The sequence below is a fragment of the Triticum aestivum genome, chromosome 6D (assembly GCF_018294505.1).
Source record: "Triticum aestivum cultivar Chinese Spring chromosome 6D, IWGSC CS RefSeq v2.1, whole genome shotgun sequence".
Classification (NCBI taxonomy): Eukaryota; Viridiplantae; Streptophyta; class Magnoliopsida; order Poales; family Poaceae; genus Triticum; species Triticum aestivum.
Genome location: NC_057811.1, coordinates 33707564 through 33722103, shown reverse-complemented (window position 1 = coordinate 33722103; position 14540 = coordinate 33707564). Strand labels below are relative to the sequence as shown.

The 14540-nt window shown below is 42.7% G+C and overlaps 2 protein-coding genes across 2 annotated transcripts; one reads left to right on the top strand and one right to left on the bottom strand.

The window, feature by feature from the left end:
• The first annotated feature begins 8012 nt into the window (after nt 1–8012).
• LOC123143289 (F-box/kelch-repeat protein At3g61590) lies at nt 8013–12343 on the top strand. The gene is made up of 3 exons (XM_044562151.1): nt 8013–9199; nt 10398–10477; nt 12105–12343. Exons 1-2 carry the CDS (start codon nt 8086–8088, stop codon nt 10430–10432), a joined length of 1149 nt encoding a protein of 382 aa, XP_044418086.1. The 5' UTR covers nt 8013–8085; the 3' UTR covers nt 10433–10477; nt 12105–12343.
• Nucleotides 12344–12598: 255 nt separating this feature from the next.
• On the bottom strand, nt 12599–13275 carry LOC123140935 (uncharacterized). Its single transcript, XM_044560198.1, has 2 exons — nt 12928–13275; nt 12599–12759 (listed from the first exon to the last, which is right to left on the bottom strand). Exons 1-2 carry the CDS (start codon nt 13190–13192, stop codon nt 12701–12703), a joined length of 324 nt encoding a protein of 107 aa, XP_044416133.1. The 5' UTR covers nt 13193–13275; the 3' UTR covers nt 12599–12700.
• Nucleotides 13276–14540: the final 1265 nt, after the last annotated feature.

Sequence of the window (14540 nt, the reverse complement as noted above, 5' to 3'; positions counted from 1 at the left end):
CTGAGGAGTGTCATCTGACTGCCACTGGCTGGCGATCTCCTCCGGATCCCACTGATAAAAGGACGGTTGATAAGGGTCAAGTGGTGGTTCCGGCTCAGGCTCTGGAGCTGATGTCTAGCCCCGGTACGCATAAACGGCCTCCGACAAGACGAGGTAAGTGCCTGCAGTTAAGTCAAACAAAGAGGGTGCAGGCAAGATAATAGTCTCACTATGAGTTTTATGAAATCTCAAATTATACTTAAGCATCTTCTCATCATTTTTAACAATAAACTCATGTGCTAACATACTCTTATAATCTAGAAAAGTAGGTGGCAGCGGCTTTTCCTCTTTCTCATAATGCCTAATAGGTATCCTGAAGTGTTTAGCAAGGCGTGAAGCATAGATACCTCCAAAGATGGGGCCCTTTGTACAGTTCAGACTTAATCGTTTAGCAACAATAGCGCCCATACTAACAGAGTTATCACGAAATAAAGCATGGAACAAAATAATAATATCAGGAACACTAAGGTTTCCACAGTTTCCGCGACCAATTAAGCATCTACTAGCAAATATTGCAAAGTAACGTAGAACAGGAAAGTGTATGCTAGTAATTCTTGCATCGGAAACCTTCCTCGTTCTCCCTACAGTGATCATATCAATAAATCCATCCACATCTTTACGATGTGGTTCCTCAAGGCTGCCCTTGAAGGGTATCTTGCAAACCGCACAAAATTCACATAATGACATCTCCCTAGCCTCATCATACAAATGAAACTCCACTGAAGGTGGTGATTTCTTAGGGTGAAAGTAAAACTTTTGCACGAAAGTATTGGTGAGTAAGAGATACTGTTCGAGCTGGTCGTTGAGGAAGTCGGTGAGGCCTGCATTATCAGCCAAAGAATAAAAATCATCATGAATCCCGGCTGCTCTCAAGAACTCATCACAAGGCCATTTGCACGGCCGAACCTCCGCGACGCGAGGGAGATTATATTTGGGCTTTTTATTCTCCTTACTTTGTTTATCCTTCGAGCTTTGGCTAGAAGAGCCCCTCAAAAATCTCTTCATCATTTTCTGAAAATTTCTGAAATTTTTAGTAACTCAAAATAAAAGTGAACCAAACTCAACAAAATTGATAGCAACTACTCCCACAAGTGCCTAGAGACTATATCATGCATTAGAACTACTTGGGACCATATAAATTTGACATGCAAGCTCAAGAACGGGGTCACCTTTGTAGCAAAAATTTGCAATGAGTAAAGCACTAGAACAAAAACTAATTGGATCATTGGAGGAAGGAGGAGTCACATACCAAAGAACAATCCCCCAAAGCAGTTTTGTGAATGGAGCTTTGAGCAAGGAGATCGAAAATGGCAGCAAAATGAGCTAGAACTCGTGCTTGAGTTGGATAGTGATTTTTTTGGGAGGAAGAAGAAGAGCATGGGTGCAGGAATAAGTGGAGGGGGGCCACCATGGGCCCACGAGGCAGGGGGGCGCGCCCTGGACCCTCGTGGCCAGGTGCTAGCTCCCCCTGCTGTGTTCTCAGTGCCAGATATTCTCAAATATTGTAGAAAAAATCATACTAAATTTTTAGGGCATTTGGAGAACTTTTATTTTCGGGGTAATTTTTTTATTGCATGGATAATTCAGAAAACAGACAGAAAATACTATTTTTGCTTTATTTAATCTAAATAACAGAAAGTAAAGAGAGGGTACAGAAGGTTGTGCTTTCTAACTTCATCCATCTCATGCTCATCAAAAGAAATCCACTAACAAGGTTGATCAAGTCTTGTTAACAAACTCATTTCGAATAACATGGAACCGTAGAAATTTCAAATAACACTAGGTTACCTCAACGGGGATATGCACATCCCCAATAATAAGAATATCATATTTCTTCTTGACAGCAGGAAGAGGAAATTCAAAACCTCCAATGATAATAGTTGGAATTTTTCCAATAGAATTGATACTGTGAACTTGAGGTTGTTTCCTCGGAAAGTGTACTGTATGCTCATTACCATTAACATGAAAAGTGACATTGCCTTTGTTGCAATCAATAACAGCCCCTGCAGTATTCAAAAAGGGTCTACCAAGGATAATCGACATACTATCGTCCTCGGGAATATCAAGAATAACAAAGTCCGTTAAGATAGTAACGTTTGCAACCACAACAGGCACATCCTCACAAATACCAACAGGTATAGCTGTTGATTTATCGGCCATTTGCAAAGATATTTTAGTAGGTGTCAACTTATTCAATTCAAGTCTACGATATAAAGAGAGAGGCATAACACTAACACTGGCTCCAAGATCACATAAAGCAGTTTTAACATAGTTTCTTTTAATGGAGCATGGTATAGTTGGTACTCCTGGATCTCCAAGTTTCTTAGGTATTCCACCCTTAAAAGTATAATTAGCAAGCATGGTGGAAATTTCAGCTTCCGGTATCTTTCTCTTATTTGTAATAATATCTTTCACGTACTTAGCATAAGGATTCACTTTAAGCATATCAGTCAAACGCATACGCAAAAAGATAGGTCTAATCATTTCAGCAAAGCGCTCAAAATCCTCATCATCCTTTTTCTTGGATGGCTTTAGGAGGAAAAGGCATGGGTTTCTGAACCCATGGTTCTCTTTCTTTACCGTGCTTCCTAGCAACAAAGTCTCTCTTATAATAACATTGATTCTTTGATTGTGGGTTATCAAGATCAACAGCAGGTTCAATCTCTACATCATTATTATTGCTAGGTTGAGCATCAACATGAACATAATCATTAACATTATCACTAGGTTCATGTTCATCTCCAGATTGTGTTTCAGCATCAGAAATAGAAATATCATTGGGATTCTCAGGTGTGTCTACAACAGGTTCACTAGAAGCATGCAAAGTCCTATCATTTTTCTTCTTCTTCTTTTTAGAAGGACTAGGTGCATCTACATTATTTCTCTGAGAATCTTGCTCAATTCTCTTAGGGTGGTCCTCAGGATACAAAGGTTCTTGAGTCATTTTACCCGTTCTAGTTGCCACTCTAACAACAAAGTCATGTTTATTTAATTCATCGAGCAAATCATTTTGAGCTTTAAGTACTTGTTCCACTTGAGTGGTAACCATGGAAGCATGTTTACTAATGAGTTTAAGTTCACCCTTAAGCTAGACATATAATCACTCAAGTGTCCAATCATATAATCATTACTTTTCAATTGTCTACCAACATAAGCATTGAAGTTTTCTTGTCTAGCCATAAAGTCATCAAATTCATCCAAGCATTGGCTAGCAAACTTAGTAGACGGGATTTCAACTTTATCATATCTATAGAGAGAATTTACCTTTACTACCTGTGTCGGGTTATCAAGACCATGTATTTCTTCAATAGGTGGTATATTAAGGCCATGTATTTCTTCAACAGGAGGTAAATTCTTAACATCTTCAGCTTTAATACCTTTTTATTTCATAGATTTCTTTGCCTCTTGCATATCTTCAGGACTGAGAAATAGAACACCTCTTTTCGGAGTTGGTTTAGGAGTTGGCTCAGGAAGTATCCAATTGTTTTCATTAGTCAACATGTTATTCAATAGCAATTCAGCTTGATCGACTGTTCTTTCCCTGAAAACACAACCAGCACAACTATCCAGGTGGTCTTTGGAAGCATCGGTTAGTCCATTATAAAAGGTATCGGGTATTTCATTTTTCTTGACAGGATGATCAGGCAAAGCATTCAGTAATCGGAGAAGCCTCCCCCAAGCTTGTGGGAGACTCTCTTCTTCAATTTGCACAAAATTATATATTTCCCTTAAAGCAGCTTGTTTCATATGAGCAGGGAAATATTTAGCAGAGAAGTAATAAATCATATCCTGGGGACTACGCACACAACCAGGATCAAGAGAATTAAACCAAGTTTTAGCATCACCCTTTAATGAGAACGGAAATATCTTAAGGATATAGTAGTAGCGAGATTTCTCATCATTAGTGAACAGGGTGGCTATATCATTCAATTTAGTAAGATGTGCCACAACGGTTTCAGATTCATAGCCATAAAAAGGATCAGATTCAACCAAAGTAATTATCTCATGATCGACAGAGAAATCATAATCCTTATCAGTAACAAAGATAGGTGAAGTAGCAAAAGCAGGGCCATATTTCATTCTAGCATTCAGAGACTTCTGTTTCAGCTTAGCTAATAACTTCTTAAGATCAGATCTATCATTGCAAGCAAGAAAATCTCTAGCAGTTTCTTCATCCATAACATAGCCCTCAGGAACAACAGGCAATTCATATTTAGGGGGAGAACCTTCATCATCACTATCATCAATAATATCAGTTTCAATAATTTCATTCTCTCTAGCCCTAGCAAGTTGTTCATCAAGAAATTCACCTAATGGCATAGCAGTATCAAGCATAGAAGTAGTTTCATCATAAGTATCATGCATAGTAGAAGTGGCATCATCAATAACATGCGACATATCAGAATTTATAGCAGAAGCAGGTTTAGGTGTCGCAAGCTTACTCATAACAGAAGGAGAATCAAGTGCAGAGCTAGATGGCAGTTCCTTACCTCCCCTCGTAGTTGAGGGATAAATCTTAGTTCTTTCATCTTTCAAGTTCCTCATAGTGATCAGCAGATATAAATCCCAAGTGACTCAAAGAATAGAGCTATGCTCCCCAGCAACGGCGCCAGAAAATAGTCTTGATAACCCACAAGTATAGGGGATCGCAACAGTTTTCGAGGGTAGAGTATTCAACCCAAATTTATTGATTCGACACAAGGGGAGCCAAAGAATATTGTCAAGTATTAGAAGTTGAGTTATCAATTCAACCACACCTGGATAATTTAGTATCTGCAGCAGCAAAGTACTATGGAAGTAACGGTAACAGTGGCAAAAGTAACAGTAGCAGTTTTGTAGTAATTGTAACAGCAGCAACGGTAAGTAAATAAGCATAAAGCAATATGTGAAAAGATTGTAGGCATTGGATCAGTGATGGATAATTATGTCGGACGCGATTCCTCATGTAATAGTTATAACATAGGGTGACACAGAACTAGCTCCAGTTCATCAATGTAATGTAGGCATGTATTCCGAAATATAGTCATACGTGCTTATGGAAAAGAACTTGCATGACATCTTTTGTCCTACCCTCCTGTGGCAGCGGGGTCCTATTGGAAACTAAGGGATATTAAGGCCTTCTTTTAATAAAGTACCGGACCAAAGCATTAACACTTAGTGAATACATGAACTCCTCAAACTACGTCATCACCGGTAAGTATCCCGGTTATTGTCACTTCGGGGTTAACGGATCATAACACATAATAGGTGACTATAGACTTGCAAGATAGGATCAAGAACTCACATATATTCATGAAAACATAATAGGTTCAGATATGAAATCATGGCACTCGGGCCCTAGTGACAAGCATTAAGCATAGCAAAGTCATAGCAACGTCAATCTCAGAACATAGTGGATACTAGGGATCAAACCCTAACAAAACTAACTTGATTACATGGTAAATCTTATCCAACCCACCACCGTCCAGCAAGCCTACGATGGAATTACTCACTCACGGTGGTGAGCATCATGAAATTGGTGATGGAGGATTGTTGATGATGACGACAGCGACGAATCCCCCTCTCCGGAGCCCCGAACGGACTCCAGATCAGCCCTCCCGAGAGAGTTTAGGGCTCGGCGGCGGCTCCGTATCGTAAAACGTGATGAATCTTTCTCTCTGATTTTTTTCTCCGTGAACGTGAATATATGGAGTTGGAGTTGAGGTCGGTGGAGCTCCAGGGGGCCCACGAGGCAGGGGGCGCGCCCTAGGGGGGCGCCCCCACCCTCGTGGATAGGGTGTGGGCCCCCTGACGTTGATTCTTTTGCCAATATTTTTTATTAATTCCAAAAAGTTGCTCCGTGGATTTTTAGGACATTCCGAGAACTTTTATTTCTGCACAAAAATAACACCATGGCAGTTCTGCTGAAAATAGCGTCAGCCCGGGTTAGTTCCATTCAAGTCATGCAAGTTAGAGTCCAAAACAAGGGCAAAAGTGTTTGGAAAAGTAGATACGACGGAGACGTATCAATACACTTTCACTAGTAGAAAACGGTCCATTTGTCCCGGTTCTAGAGGCCATTTGTCCCGGTTCTGGAACCCGGACTAAAGCCCATGACCTTTAGTCCCGGTTCGCTCACGAACCGGGACAAGTGGGGCTCCATGTGGCTGCTGCGGTGAGCCTCGGCAAGAGGGCCTTTGGTCCCGGTTGGTAACACCAACCGGGACCAAAAGGCATCCATGCGTCAGCGACTCAAGAGCTAGGGTTTTGTTTTTTTGAAAGGGGGGGGGGTTGGGGGTTTTGGAGGGTTAATTTAATTAGGGGTTTCATATATTGTGTTAGCTAGCTAATAGAAAGAAGTAGCGCGCCACCCCGCGCTACTGATATATTTAAAACCGGCGCTATTGCTAGCCTTTTCCCTAGTAGTGAGTGGGAACACAACACCTGGGCAGTGTTTCTTCTTGTAAAATTTCCAATATGTAAAATATGTGGGAACATGGTGTGCCTGCGTGTTCCAATTTGCGGCAAGAACAACTGATCGTGCGAATCAGACCTTCCTTCGACTATGTGAGCACTTCGATCTTTTTATCCATTCTTTCCTTCTTAGACACAACGTATGTGGTAACTTCTGCTGCATCAAGTACCTCTCTGGTCTCACATTTTCTTACAGCATTAACTTAAACACATATGAGTGAAAACTTTTGCAGCATGTTTCTCAAGACTTGAAGCATTTTCCTCTGTGAACGGAACGGACTACAAAGCCTCGATGTCTTGGAGAGCCTCGTTCAAGCGTCACGACGCAAGGCAACGCTCATATTGCTCTAGCATTTGAAACAACGTCATCTTGGCCTCAAGATGCGTATGTAGCACTGAGTTTAAACTCTCACTCCGCGTCAAGTAGGAGCTGCACCAGCCGGAGACCAAATATAGATTGTCAGAGTCTTGGGTGGGCAGGTTTTCACAGTTCGACGTGGCGGACGCCCGTCCTCCCCTCACCCTAGTTTGTTACAGGGTTGCAGGGTTTCAGACATCCGGACAGGTCCGAACAATTTTCGTGACCGTCGTTCGATGACAAAATGTGTCTAGGCTGAACAATTACAGCCAATTTGGTAATCAGTGTTTTACAAAGAGTGCGATGTTTTGGCCTGGGATTGTAATCTTAAAGAAAAATACGGGAACGAGTAGTTGGTCTAAGCATACATCGTCCTCCTCCCCAAGAAAAATTAGGATTTCTTTGCCTCCCACCGGTGTTGTCGTTGGTCCGCCTCTTTTTCGATGGCCTTAGGGCGATGGGGGTGCGGTGGATCCCGACCTTTGCCAACGGGAGGGTTCTGTTTTCATATATTTCTTTGAGTCTTGTTAGGCTTTATGTCCTGCTCAACAAGGCGAGAGGGCGGCGGCTCCTAAAGATGGAATAAGGTTCTCCCCGCCTAGCCCCCGTCCTGCAGGTGCGCCTAGCATTGCCAGTGGGTGTGTGGAGGTGTGTCTTCGATGGATCTATCTTTGATGGATCTGGTCGTCATTTGTCTACGTTCGTGTATTTTTAGGATCATTTTGATCTATGCCACTCTTCATCGGCGCCGATTGTTGTTCTGCTGCGCTGGTCCTGTGGGTCTTTAGCACGACGACTTCCTGATTGTCTACTATAACAAGTTTTGTCCGGCTCCGGCAAGGGAGGTGCAATGACGGCGGCGAGCCTTCGGCTCACTTCACTGCTTGTAGCCGTCGCTGGGTGGTGTACGGGTCTGGATGTAATTTTCATTGTTTCAGGTGTTTGTTGTACTGTCACGATTGAAGATGAATATGTCAGAAGTTATCCAAAAAAAGAAAGAAAAATACGGAGTAAGTTATACTAAAGTTAGTACAAAGTTGGGTCATCTATTTTGGAACGGAGGGAGTATATGTTTGCATTTTTAAAATTAAATAAAGAGAACTTAATCACACTGCAGCTTCATTTTTTTTGTTTTTCTAAATGATAGTTCTGGGGGCTTCAATCCCACATTTGCGCTTTCACAATCCCCATTGCGGCTGCACCCCACCCTAGACTCCGCCGCCGCCGCGTCCCCCATGAGCACGCAGGACGGCGAGATGTCGGCCGCCCTCCACCACCGCCCCCGCTCGCCGCTGGAAGACGAGGATCTGCTCCCCGAGATCCTCCTCCGCCTCCCGCCGCAGCCGTCCACCCTCCCCCGCGCCTCCGCCGTCTGCAAGCGCTGGCGCCGCCTCGTCTCCGACCGCGGCTTCCTCCGACGCTACCGCCGACACCACCGCCGCAGCCCTCCTCTCCTCGGTTTCTTCCGCAACGACCTGCGAGGCATCTCCTACACGCCTGCCATGGAGGCCCCCGATCGTGTCCCCGCCGACCGCTTCTCCGCGCATCTCGACGACGTCGGCTACCACTTCCGTCTCCTCAGCTGCCGCCACGGCCTTGTGCTCATCTCCCACTCGTCGCGGAACCAGGTCCTGGTGTGGGACCCCGTCACCGGCAACCAGCACCGCATTGCCGCTCCTCTGGGGTTCGACATGAACAGTACCCCGATGGACGGGGCGGTGCTTCGCGTTGCCGGCGACGCCCACCACTTCCAGGTGGTATTGGTAAGCTACAAGCAGGAAGATGAACAGGCGATCGTCTCGATTTACTTGTCGGAGACCGGTGGATGGAGTGATCTCATCTCAACACCGGTTCCAGGCGAGGCCATGGATTATGAAGGCATGCCCGCTGTTCTGGTCGGGCATTCCATTTACTGGCTGCTCCATGGGGATGATATAAGTGTAATTCTTGAAGTTGATTTGCATAGCCAGATTCTAGCTGTGATACAGGTGCCAACAAATATGTTTGCCAAAGGTCAGTACTTGATGGTTATGCGAGCAGAGGGTGGCGGTTTGGGCATACTCTCCCTGTCAGAATTCACGGCCGAGTTATGGAAGAGGAATACCGACGGTGATGGTGTTGCTTCATGGGTGCTGGGACAAACTATTGAACTGGACAAGCTACTTCCCCTGTCTTCAGATAAGAGAAGCCACATATCGATGCTAGCGTACGCTGAGGAAAATAATGTGGCTTTCTTGCGTACAGTTGCCGGTATCTTCATGGTCCAGCTTGAGTCATTGCAGTTCAGTAAACTTCCTGAAAACAACAACGCTGTTGTCTGTTATCCATTTGAAAGTGTCTATGCTGCAGGTAATAGCATGCCATCAAATTCTGGTCATAACAAAATCATGCCTATTTTCAGTAATTGGTTGATGGCCTTACACATCCATTTGTTAATTAAGCTAACAATTTTAAGTAGTGTCATATTAAGTGTTTCTTTTGCTGCTTGATGACCTGTTCAACATATGGCGAATTTGTTATGTAGTGCTTCTATTCTGATGCTTGTGTGGTAGATTTATTTGATGGTTCTGGTCTGGATTCACATATGTTACTGGTTGCTAATCTGCTAGTGTCCTTTATGCTTTTGATGTCACCAGTTCATCATTATGTTGTTTGTCAACAAATATGTAGCATGCAATTTCACGTTATCACATATTGGTATTTGTTGAACTATGTGGTTCAAGTCAGAGATAGCGAACTGTCTTTATCAGTTTATTATATGAATATCTATTCAGTAATATGATGAACACGAAGACTGGATTTTTTTCCTGTAATTACTGAACTAGATTTCACTATTGCTGCCTGTTGACATATTCAGGAATTGAATACTGGTAGCATTAGTTCTGTGCTATAGTTTTTTCTTATGTTCAAAACAACTGCATGAAAAATTAGCTTGAACCAACTGAAATATCAAATAGTGCTCAATAAGTATATCTGGACTTTTAAATCTAGTTATATTTCTTCATTTGATATTGTTATTGGGCTAATATTCTTGAATTTGTCATGATGAATTTGTTGTAAATGAATGCATAATTGTTCATCTCATCTCTTGTTGGAGGATCCTGCTGCGAGTGGCAAGTCCATTGTACCAATGAAGCACAAAAAATGTTTTCATTTCATTTATCAGGCTAAATATATTTAAAGATAATCTCTTCTTATAGTCAGGATCATGTTGGTTGCTATGATTTATTGGTATGAGCATATTTTACTGTTTCTTATATGGCGTATAACAATTTTATTAATTCTGGATAACATGTCTATTCTGATCGGCTAATAGCCTGAGTGTTTGTGTCCTTCATTTTCACAATATTAATCATAATGTACTGTTTCATAATTTTAAATTTGACAGGCTGTGTTATTTTCTTTATCTATTCATAATGTTGTGAGAACTGAGTTATTTTCCCCAACTTACAGTTGTGAGTTATCTAAATATCTTGTTGATTCTACCTTGTATCTATTTAGCTTTCCAATTGAATGTTATTGGTTGTTTGACTTTTTATGATTGCAGAAGCAGGCATTGGTGGTGCCATGGAGCTAGTATGATGTACTTGTTGAGCAGGCAAGCTTATCTTCTGAATTTATGTTGAGGTATATGAACTGTTCTTTTCAAAAAACTGTATTCCTTTCCTTTGTACTGCCATTCCTCAAGTACTAAATTGCAAGTGAGGGCTCTGAAATTTTCTCTACAATCCATTCCACAAATACGGAATCGCAAGAGAGGGCTCTTAAGATTTTCTCGACAATCCTTTGCTTAACTGTTGCCCACCTGGCCACCTCCTGTCATGCTTCCTTCATGGCAGGCTACATCTTGTTTCTTATCTCCAGACAGTGCTTCCTCATCCCTTCCTCAGCGTCTCTCCATTCTTTTCCTCATGCCCTAACCCGCCTACATTATCTTTCATCAGCTGATGCATTAAACTCCTCCACTGGAGGTGCTCTTTCACTTGCTTTTCCCTTCTATCCATCTGCCTTTCTTTCAGTTTGCCACCTCCTTTCTACTCTCCAAGTTCCCTCTGCTAATGCAGGTTCTTCTCCTCTAGCTCCCAAGATGACGCTAACTCGAAACCCTTCCCCCTTTTGCGCAGAAGTTTGTTCCAACTCGATCAGAGATGATAACAGAATAAAATACATCCTCTTTCTTGCTTCGTGGATTTTTTTTGTTTTATTTTTTGCTCTTATGGATCAATCAGGTTGCAGTGTAATTTATACGATTTCCCCTCTTAAGTGACTGCCGACTAATGGTACCTGAGCATTTGTTCCATGCTTCCTTTATTTATATGGGCTTATAGCCATGCCATTTCACATTGCTGATTATTTTGGACTGATAATCGTGACAATTTTTAAAGAGCATGCCTTCGTGAATTGTTGTACAACTATTCATCGTTTTGCTTGCAGTTAAGTTATTAGAGTTTTATGGACAATTAGTCTAGGTTTTGGCAGTTTGCTTAAAAATTGTCTCAGCATATCTCTCATTGTCAGTCTAATTTGCACATGTAATTGGCCATTGTTTGGTCCAAAATCCAAACTATATATGCAGCTATGCTTTCTGGAAGTTCAGTTCTTCAATTTGATCACAGTAGATGTTTAACACATGATCAAAATGGCATGACTGGATTCATCATGAATACTGCTTTCATCACGAATTGCACTTTTTACTACTCCCTCTGGTCCATATTACTTGTCTTATATTTGTCTAGATATGGATCTAGACAAATCTAAGACAAGTAATATGGACCAGAGGGAGTAACATATTATCATTAATAGTAGCCAAAGTATTGTTTTTAATGTTGTGCAAAGTTAAAAAAAATGACCATCTATTTTGGACCGAAGGACGTCTATCCGTTAATAAGATGCATGATCCCTTACTCACTTCAACTGCATGAATTTGATTAGATTCATCCATTAGTGATTAGCTAGCTTTTTTGGTATTTATAAGAATGCCTTGAGGTTTTTCTTATTTCCTACTCCATGAACCCCTCCTATGCCCGCTGATAGTTTAGCCTCTATTGGGATCAGATATAGCCAATAACTGATATTCTAGCCTCTGTTTGTGATGTTGGTTTCGTCTAATAATGCTGTGATGATTCAAATTTGGCGATCTCCACAACAGTGAAACTAATTTTTATTGCTCGAGTCATATAAAGTCGCAGATATCAATTTGATGGCTTTTCCATGTATGAACATTGGTTTGACTGATGTCATAATTTCCCTGCAGGTATCAGTTATGTTTCGGTGGCTGAGATGCAGAAGTGGCTCGTTTGATGCGATGCACACGGAAATTTACCCCTTATGTAGAATGCAGTGGTCAGATGTGAAGTGCATTCGTAGGAATTAATCACTTATTTTGCTCAAACCCGTCTTGTTATCGAACGCAGTCAATTGGCCAACTGACATGGAGACATAAGAATTGCTTGTATTAATCAGTACCTTTCAGTTGATCTTTGCTTGCGTGCATTCTGTGTGTGCTCATATTTTTACTGTTTTGTTTTGCTTGCTGTTCCACGTTGTATCTGACGGAAAGAATTCTGCATCAAATTTCTTCTCCTGTCCCATTCAGCGTGTCTGTTTTTAATCTGGTTCTGACTAATCAAAGTTGAGTTGCTTGCTTTCACCAGGATTCAGGGAGGCTTGGATGAGATTGCTAATGTTTGAGTTCTTTTACGTGTTAGCTTCTTATGAGATGAACATGCCGCTTTGAGATTTGCAAAATTTCACACAAGTGATGCGCCGACGCGCGGAACACATTTTATTGATTGGTTCGGCAACCACAGCCGTTCAACATCTCCTTATTTTGCAGGTTGCTGCTGGGCGTTAAACCTGGCCCCACCTCTTGTGGCACTCGATCTTACAATCCGCAGCGCCTTCTGCTTCTGCAAAATGGCCAACGCGAGCACAAGATCATCAGCTAGAACAGACGATTCTTCTTTGTGTCATCAACAGAAAAAAGAGAGACCATGTACTGCATCGATGCTCAGGAGAGTTCATCCATAAACGGAGCAGAAATGCAATGCAAGTAAGGTGAGCCGTCGTCGTCTTACCGGTGGGCGCCGCCGACGGGCCGCAGGGGGAGTCGGTGCTGCAGACCCAGAGGCAGACGGCGCGGCTCTCCTCCATGTAGCCTTCTTCCTTGCATTTCTCGACACAGTCGACTTTGCAGATCCATCCGCTGCGGCTGCACCCGTCGTGGCAGGGCTGGTAGCACTCGCAGAAGGTCTTGGCGGCCGCCCGCTGCTGGGGCGGCACTGAGATGACGAGGAGCACGCACAGTGCGGCAATGGCGGCCGCCCTCTTCTTCACCTCCATGATCTCCTTTCCTTGGACGTGCAAGCTATGAGAAGAGAAGGGAAAGGGAGCTGCTGTGGAGTGCCAAGTTGTGGCGGACGAGCGTTGGGGTTCAGCCTTTGTCCCTTATATGGGTGCGTGATGTATGCATGCATGGGTGGTGAGAAGATACACGTGTTTCACGCCGGTGCCACGTTGTGTCAAATGTTCGACCCGGCTGACAGCTGGCCAGGACACATCAACTGAAAACTGCACACCTAAAGTTGGGGTAGTTATTTTGATACTCCCTTCGTAAACAAATATAAGAGCGTTTACCGTTAGGGAGTAGTTGGCAACTGGTTCGGTGGGGATGGTAAATGTTGCTCACACTAGAACATCATTTCGAAACAACACATGTCAGGACGAAGTTTAGTTGGCAACTGGCTCGATGTGGATGGTAAATATAGTTGGCACCATATATTAATTTAAACGGTGGTAAATGTAGCTGACACCAGGACATTAATTTGAAAGGACACATGTGATGACGAGGTTGATGACCAACAGGTTCAGTGAGGACGATAAATGTAGCTGGCACCAGGACATTAATGCAATGTCAGTACAAAATAGATGGCAACTGGTTAGATAGCGATGGTAAATGTAGCTGGCATCAGGAACACTAATTTGAAACGACACAAGTCACGACGAGGTAGCTGACAAATGGTTTGGTGAGGATGATAAATTTTTCCTATTTATAAAGGTTGGAGTCGATGGCCAGTTCACATGTGGAACCAACAATCTTCACAAATAAACAAATGTATTTCTATTCACATTGCCTATTCTTATACGTTTCATAATTTGAAATGTTGTGTCTGTCAAAGGACCTGCTATGATCAGTTGAGATTCTCTACTGCCCAGGTGTGATCTTTTGTTATACTTTTGCTCTTTTTAATAGTGACCAGCGAACAAAGGCTGCATGATGCCAACATATTTCGACGATTTCCTAAACTAGTGACCTCACTACTCGAATTCTAGAGTTTGGTAGCAACGCATGGGTATTGGGGTAGCGAAAGTAAAAACACTAGTTAAGGGGTACCCCTCACAAAGGCCACTCCTACCTTCTATGGTGGTGACAATTAGTACACTGCATGTGCGATATTTGTCTTCTTTGCATGGTAATACGTGTCCCATTCATAAGATAAAGATCAAAGTAAAAATCACGTAAGGACCAACATGACAAAACTGAAAAGATAGCAGGACATCTCTGAGTTTGACACCAGTGTCCATCACCTGCCTCCGGCACCACCACAGCAGCCACCGAAGAATAGAATGACGGATCACCTCCATACCCGAGCTCGACGCGGCTCCATCGCTGATATGCCGCTTTGCGGAC

Coding starts and splice junctions, on each gene's coding strand:
- LOC123143289 (XM_044562151.1), top strand. CDS start 8,086: ATGAGCACGCAGGACGGCGAGATGTCGGCCGCCCTCCACCACCGCCCC. Junction 9,200..10,397: donor TGAAAGTGTCTATGCTGCAG/GTAATAGCATGC, acceptor TTATGATTGCAG/AAGCAGGCATTGGTGGTGCC.
- LOC123140935 (XM_044560198.1), bottom strand. CDS start 13,192: ATGGAGGTGAAGAAGAGGGCGGCCGCCATTGCCGCACTGTGCGTGCTC. Junction 12,760..12,927: donor CCCGTCGGCGGCGCCCACCG/GTAAGACGACGA, acceptor GCCATTTTGCAG/AAGCAGAAGGCGCTGCGGAT.